At 29.9% G+C, this 8,097-nt stretch overlaps 1 protein-coding gene across 1 annotated transcript in view; it reads right to left on the bottom strand.

Annotated features, from left to right (window-relative positions):
- Window positions 1-5,771, bottom strand: part of LOC116033947 (cytochrome P450 87A3-like) — a 6,457-nt gene extending 686 nt beyond the window's left edge. Inside the window, exons 1-7 of the mRNA XM_031276504.1 lie at window positions 5,556-5,771; window positions 4,352-4,676; window positions 3,824-3,970; window positions 3,495-3,746; window positions 3,305-3,394; window positions 3,045-3,123; window positions 1,173-1,279 (exon numbers count right to left, since the gene is read on the bottom strand). Of these exons, the coding sequence (XP_031132364.1) occupies window positions 1,173-1,279; window positions 3,045-3,123; window positions 3,305-3,394; window positions 3,495-3,746; window positions 3,824-3,970; window positions 4,352-4,676; window positions 5,556-5,758 (1,203 nt within the window). The 5' untranslated portion in view covers window positions 5,759-5,771. The remainder of the gene's footprint in view (window positions 1-1,172; window positions 1,280-3,044; window positions 3,124-3,304; window positions 3,395-3,494; window positions 3,747-3,823; window positions 3,971-4,351; window positions 4,677-5,555) is intronic.
- Window positions 5,772-8,097: the final 2,326 nt, after the last annotated feature.

An 8,097-nucleotide genomic window follows, 5' to 3' on the forward strand; every position in this document is an offset into this window, starting at 1 on the left:
TTTTTTTTTTTTTTTTTTTTTTTTTGTTACCCATGGACAAAATGTAGCACACGTTAAATTAATGAAAATAAATATTCAAACAAAGATGTATTAATTTAGAATGGGAACAAAATGTGGTCGCAATTATAAGACACTAACAACATGTTTGGTTTATAGAATTTACCAGAAATGGAATAACATTTTTAGAAATATACCTATTCCATTGTTTATGTTGACCATTTTTTCTTGTGAATGACATTCATAGGAATGAGCTATTCCCTTTGTAGGGGGAATAGCCATTCTTGAGGGAGGCATGGTATTAACTATTCTTATGCTCTCGGAAATAACTTTTGTATTAAAATATCAAAAATACCCTTTTACATACATGCTTTTATATATATATATATATATATATATATATATATATATATATATACACACACACACACACGTTCATTAATATTATATATCTCTCTGTCTCACTCACATACACACAAAAGCTATTCTCATGCTCTCGAGAATAACTTTTATATTACAATACCAAAAATACCATTTACGCACCTGCTTTTAATTCTATGATATCAAGGAAAGTAAATCTCACCTAAGGAAGTATGATTCTTTTTCACGGGTGACTATGAATCCACTAAAATTATCCAATTGCGTATTTATCATTTTTTGTGTCAGGTTAACTGTCTCTTATAAATATAAGATATTTATCTATCCAACACTACGAAGGATAACAACACTATTTATCGGGAAAAAAATTGTCTCTCTGAATAGTTTTTTTTTTTTAAAACATAGATACCGTTTCGAATATTTAATATTCTTGTTGTAGACTAGAATTTTCATATAGTTTATTAATTTACAAGTGATTTATTAAAATCTCAATTATTGGTTATGTTTTTTTTTTCTTTTTAATGTTTGTATATAACAAAGATATATTAGAGATTTAAAAACAATTTCATAAGAAAGCTTAAACGAACCAAATATCTTATTAATTTTCTAGGTAATTCAATTCTTATGTTTTTAGAGTAACACCAAACATGTTAATTAATTTCCCAGCAAAATTATTTTCATCAAATACAATTCCTTCAAAATATTTTTCCTATGAAATTTAATTGATGAAAAACTATCAAAAACCCTCTAAAAGTGATATGTCAAAATTACTTAGTTGCGTAATGTTTGTCACTTACATTCCATCTAGAGGGATTGAATGAAAGAGGATCATCGTACTTCTCTGCACTTAGATGAACAGATGATGGGCAAATCATGAACATCCATCCTTTTGGAATTGTATATCCTGCATTCATCAGTGCATATAGGTTTTGTATTTAGGACACATACATTATATTTTATTTGAAACCAAGATAGAATACGTAAAAATAATTACGTAAAAATAATCTTATCAAAGCATATAATCACTAATCACTATAGAACTTATGTAATCCCCTTTAAATAAGCCATTGATTTCAAATCATCAATCAACTAAAGATCAATATATGAAAAGTTGTTAAATATATTGAGTTTATAGACAAGACTATAATAACAATAAATTATGTGTCTATTAATCATTAATCATTTTTTATTTTATATACACAATTATTACTAAAAAAAATTGGTTTCTTTTTATATTTTTTATGTGTCATTTTCTTAGACACAATTGTAATGGGTTAACCTGCTTAGAACAAAATATTTTAGAGTTGTGGCCAAACTATTTTAGACCTATGAGCTTGAAATTGATAAGCTTGGTGGCCCAAACAGGCTAGCGTGAAACTTAGTGGATTAGTCCGATAGTTCGAGCCACTTAAGCCTATTCTTTTTTATAGAAGTGATAGATGTGGAACAAAATATACATGGCTCATTTTTAGTACTTTTTTATTAAATATTTAAATAAAATTTTAATAAATATATTAATAAATTTATTACAAAATAAAATATTTTGAGAAATCAAAACACTTCTTCACTCTTGAATTGTTTCACTTTTATAAGTTAATTTAAACAACTTCAGCCCCTAAATGTTCACAATGTTGCACATTTAGTCTATTGTATGTTATATATAATTATTAAACTCCATTAACATATGATGTTATTTTTATAATTTAGAATTAATATTCACTGTTAAAAATTATCTTGGCCCTGTTTGGTAAATGGTTGTTGGCTGTTTGGGTTAGAATGTATGATTAGTTGATAACATTGGCTGATTGTAGAAAGTTGTTTGATAAATTAGTTGTTAGCTGATAGCTGTTTGGTATAATTTCTTTTCTCAAAAAACTAATTGAAAAGGCTGCTTTGAGTAGCCTTTTGAATTTTAGTATTTTGGAGTTATAAAAAGCTTATTAACCAAACAACTAATAGTGGTTAAATAAGCCAAAATTGGCTGATAGGCTGATTATTTACCAAACAGGGTCCTTCACATAGCGAGAATGAAACTTTAACAATGGATATTGATCCTAAATGACAAAAATTAAATAATCTCATAAAAAACAGTTTGATAACGAAGTTTTGAAATTATATAACACGAAGGACTAAACATGCAACAGAAAGGACAATTAAAGGGCCAAATTTGTTTAAATCAACTAACAAGACCAAATTTCAAAAAGTGAAACAATTCAGGAGTCAAAAGTGTTGTTGTTTTCCAAATATTTTTTTATGAAAAGAAATAAAGAAAAATAAAAAAATTTACAATAAATATTATATTGTAGTGTAAGTATATTAATTATTTGAAGTTGGAATCCGAAAATAGAGGTTTAGATTGATTAACGAATAACTTTATATGTATTACTGCAAATACGCCGCATTATTAATATTAAAATTGAAAGTTTAAAATGTTAATTTGAAAATGTTAAGTTTTAGTTGAACTTGCACAATAAACTCGATAGCCAGATGTTTTAGAGTTAGGGTCAAATTTTTGAGCCTGACCAAAAAAACTAATTAGCTTGAAACAATAAGCTCGACAACCCCGATAAGACTAACTCAAAATCGAATGAGCTGGCATGATTGACATCCTTAGTCAAAGGTTTGTCTATTTTTACATACAAAAACTAAAAAGTTTGTACTTAGCTTGCCTTTTATCTGGAAATCTTGCACCACTTTTCTGAAGATTCCTGGAGCAATATTTGCTAGCCTAACGGTTTCATTTATAACCTGTTTCCACATACACAAATGTGAAGATTAGTTAATATCCCAAAAAGGATAAAAGGCCGAAAGTCACTAATTTTGGGAAACATCTATCACGTTATAATAAGGATCCAAAATTTTCACCATCACTATGTAACTTGTATATAATTAATAAATAGATTCAGAATATTGTTATGAGTAAACTAACCATGTGCGTGAACTTCATGGATCTATATTCTTTCCATGTAATGCTGGATTCCTTATCTTCTCTGCTCGCAATAATGTGCTCATGCTCCTCCTAGTGTAATTGCATCAAATACCTTATCATCATTAATCATGTTTCCAAAAGACATTTTCCTAGTTTTCAAACACAGCCTAAAGTGAAATATAATGCAAACCTGTAGTTGTTTTAAGACGTGAGGATGCTGATTGAGAAACTTCAAGGCTAATGTTATGGCAGAAGAAGTGGTTTCGTAGGCAGCAAAGATAAGCATACAAATTACATCCACTCCAATTTTTTCTGTTAGAAATGTTTCCTCTTTGTCCACTTCGCTTAGAATATAATCCAAGAAATCATTCTTCTTCTTATTGCAGCTGGATCGTCTCTCGTTTAACGTTTCCTTAATTAACTTGATCGCATTTTTACGTCCCTATATACACATAAACTAAAAATCAAATACATACATACAGTAATGTGAAGTTTGATGTATTAAAAGATGAGAGGCACCTGCATGGAAGCATAAAAGGAAGTTCCGGAGACATAGAGAGGAAATGATATAAACCCTTCCATGAAGGCTTTATAATAGTTTCTAAGCTCCATCGCCTTCTTCTCATCGTAACTCAAAACTTTGCTGGCTGCAAGTTTGAATAACATCTGGCCAAAAACCAAGAATTAATTATTTTCAAGAAAGGTAACTCTGATCTCCGGCCTGTGAGGCCGTTTCACAAATCCTTATTATTTGTGAGATTAGACTAGTCGAGTTAAGATTAAAATGTACGGAGTGATACTAATCATGAATAAAGTGTTTTTTACCAATAATTACACTTTTTCTTATAGTAATAAATATTTAATTTAGTTCTGATTACTATTATATTTTTCAGTATAAATATTATATTATTACATTGTCTCGACTCATCTCATATAGAAGAATTCGTGACACTGTCTCACACAAATTTCATTTACATGTGAAAACATGCAAATATTATATAGATTTTTTAATTTATTATCAACACAATATAATATTATTATACTTACAATTTCAGTAGCTTGTTTAATGTCCAACTTGGAGAGACCAGTCCACTGATCCAAATGTTGACGAGCCGTTTGGTCCATCTCGAACAGCAACGTTTCTTTAAGGTTTTCGGGGCCGACGAGGTTAAGAGCCAGGTTTCTTAGGTACTTGTGTGAGTCGCCATGATGGACCGTAAAGCCTTGTGGTCCTGTGATTTGAGCAGCGCTTTCTGTGTACCAACAATGGACCAACTTCCCTTCTTGTTGGAATATGAAATGGTTGATTTCTGGGTCGGTTGATACAATCACATTTTGTCCGACTATGCTTGTCCGGAACAATGAACCGTACCTGAAAAATATATGGAAACTCATAAGTATACTTTTATGGGCGTTTGGTTGGAAGGATAAAATTAAGAAGAATAGGAATTGTAATTAGGTGAAAATAAAATAGGAATTCAAATTATATTATTTGATAGAGAGTAATATAATTTTTGGAATTGAATGGGAAAGGAAGAAGGGATATAAAGATTGGATATTTGGTAGGATGAAATTGTAATTCCATTCCTACCAAACTCCATGGAATTACAATTTCATGGAATTACAATTTCCTCAAACTATAGAATTGCAATTCCATTGATTTCCATATAGGAATTGCAATTTCACACTATGTGGAATTGTAATTCTATATGGTGGATTACTATTTTGTCCTCCTTCCTATATTATTATTATTATTATACAAAGACACTTTAGTCTTTATTCACTCTTTTCCTTTCAATTCTCAATCTATCTATGCCTGCCAATCAAACAATATAATTTAAATTCCCACTTTACTCTTTTCACACAGAATTATAATTCATTTTCCCTCTCATTACCTCCTTAGCTTCCAACCAAATGCCCGGTAAGTGTCCTTGTGTTGTAATAATAATAATAATAATAATAATAATAATAATAATAATAATAATAATAATAATAATAATGGGTAAATTTGTAAATTTCTTCATTTTTTTCTTCGTACTCCGTTGATGATACTCTAGAATTAACAATAATAAAAGTTGTTGCTGATATTCAAGAATTAACAATAATAATAATAATTGTTAGAGACGTTTCTATTGTTACCTGTATGCGTATAAAAGATATTTCATCCATCTAAATTTACGCGGTATGATTGTCTCTATATTCTTATACTCGAATTAGAAACAAAAACTCATACTAGTTTTATATAGTTTACCTTGTCATTCTCTGTTGAATGAAGGGTGGAATACCTCGGAGGGCGTGAGAAGTGAAGAATTGGATGGATTCACCAATGATTGGAAAGCCCATTGAGCCAGGAGGGAGCAACCCTTTGCACTTTGGGTTTCTCCATCTATACACCCAATGAGCAAACGCAACAATTAGAAAAGAAAAAAGGTACATAACAAGAAGCCATGCCATTTCGCTACTTTGATATATGGTCAAGTTTGGTTCAGGCTGCTAATAAACAAGTATAACTCCACTTATATACTGTTGAGGTAGTACTCCAAGATGTCATTTCAAATAGTGAAAATTGTAATTTATGCCCCTTAATAATATGTCAATTATCAATGTTACTCTTGAATTATTAGTGGTGTAAATGTTGCACCTCAATTTTTAAAATGGTACATATATTGCCCCTCCCGTACCGTACGGGAGGGGCAATATATGTACCGTTTTGAAAATTGAGGGGCAACATTTACACTTGGGGGATAATATATGTATCTTTTTAAAAATTATGGGGCAACATTTACACCGCTAATAATTCAAGGGTGACATTGATAATTCACATATTATGGAGGGACATAAATTACAATTTTCCCTTTCAAATATAAATGCCTACAAAGATGACACTACACGCGATGAGAAAGCTTCCCACAACCACAAAAACGAAAAGAGTTCTACTACATGGACTCCTATTTTCTACTCTATCACTTTTATTCCTAGACGTGGCAAGATATCATAAATTATCTTCATCCTGTGAGTCCCAAGGAAAGTGTCAACATCAAACTTTTGTATGAAGGAGTAAAATTAGAGAGTATAACTTGATAGTCTAAGTAGTATTTTCCAAATGAATACCATCACCACCGCCAAGGCGCTAACCCACTAATAAATCAATTGCTATATCATGGAGCAGGATCTCCATTGTATTGTGGATCATAATTTAAAATGCATTCATATTATATATTTACAATTAACATATTCTGTACTTATAGTTAATAAATTATGTATCTATTATAATTGGGTCCGTTTGGAACTTGAAAAATGTTATTCGAAAGATAGTCGTTTTTCAAAAAATATTTTTATTTTCTAGTGTTTGGCAAAAGATCGAAAAACTACTTTTTTTATTTGACAAAGTTAAAAAATTACACTTTTTCTGTTTGGTTCATTTTCTTGAAAAATGAACATAAATACGGAGTATATTATAAGATTATTTGTTATACAATATTAGTTATTTTAACAGTGATAGTAATAATTAAAATATATAATGATAATAATAATAATAATTAATCTTCAAAAAATAATAATAATAATTAAAAATTATAACGATAAATTAGAATTGAATACATTTTCCAACCAGCATAAATACAAGTGGTAATAGTCTACATCAAAAAGTCATCAAGGCCAGTCCAAAGGGGGTGCAGGGTGGGCACCTGCCCAGGGCCCATCTTTGTAGGGGGTCCATAAGCCTTGATATACTAAGTATTATATATATAATATATATTAATTATTATATATTAAAAAATAATATGGCTAATTGTTTCTGTAAATTGAGAACTGAACTCACAATGACTGAAAGAGATGTTATCGCACACCCACCACTAACGCCATCCAGCCGTCCAGGAGTATAAGGGTCGTCGGTCGCGCCTCCGCTATAGTAACCACTAATGCAATAATGCCCTAATCGCCTGTGGCCCGCCTAATCTACCATTGCATATTAGGTTGTATTGTTGTTTAGGAATCCTAATTATATTGTATTGTTGTTTAAATGTTTAAGAGTTTGAAATTAGAAATTTTATTTCTGTTTTAATTCTATTTGTTAAGATTTTTATATAAAATGAAATTGTAAGTTTATTAAGTTAACTATATGCGGGGATGGAAGACACATGTTTACCGTTGGGCGAACTAAAGATTTTCGGTTGACTAATTCGGATTTGATTGATTCATGAGTGCCAGGTGCTTTTGTTCTTTTTTTTTTTTTTTTTTTTCTGTTAAGATTGGTTTTATAATATATTTTTTATACAATGTTGCCTAAAAACATTCATCCGGAAGTTTTAAAAAAAATGAATTGATCATCCAGAAACAAATTTTTCAGAGGCATTTTTTTAATTTCGCCTCATTGCCTATAAAATGTTTGAATCAATCCTGAAAGTCATCAATAATTAATAAGCTAAGCACTTTTAACCTTAAAAATTCTAGCTTCTACATTATTTTTCATCAAATATTTAAATGCTTTACACAAACCTTCTTCATCAAATCCATGACAAAGAGTCATCACTTACTTGTTCATAAAAGTCATTTTCATTGATGCCATTATTTAAATACTGATGAATGGCTTTGTAAACTCTCGACTTTATAAACTGAACTAATTTCTTAATTCATATTTTAATTTCATAAATTAAACTTTAATATTAGAATAACTAATATTGATTTCGGAAACCAAATATTGGTTTCTGGAACCATAATTTGGTTTCGGAACAAATTTTGATTTTTCGGAAACCATTTTTGCTTTCGGAAACCCGTTTTGGTTTCGAAAATTA

This window comes from Ipomoea triloba, chromosome 11 (assembly GCF_003576645.1).
Source record: "Ipomoea triloba cultivar NCNSP0323 chromosome 11, ASM357664v1".
NCBI lineage: Eukaryota > Viridiplantae > Streptophyta > Magnoliopsida > Solanales > Convolvulaceae > Ipomoea > Ipomoea triloba.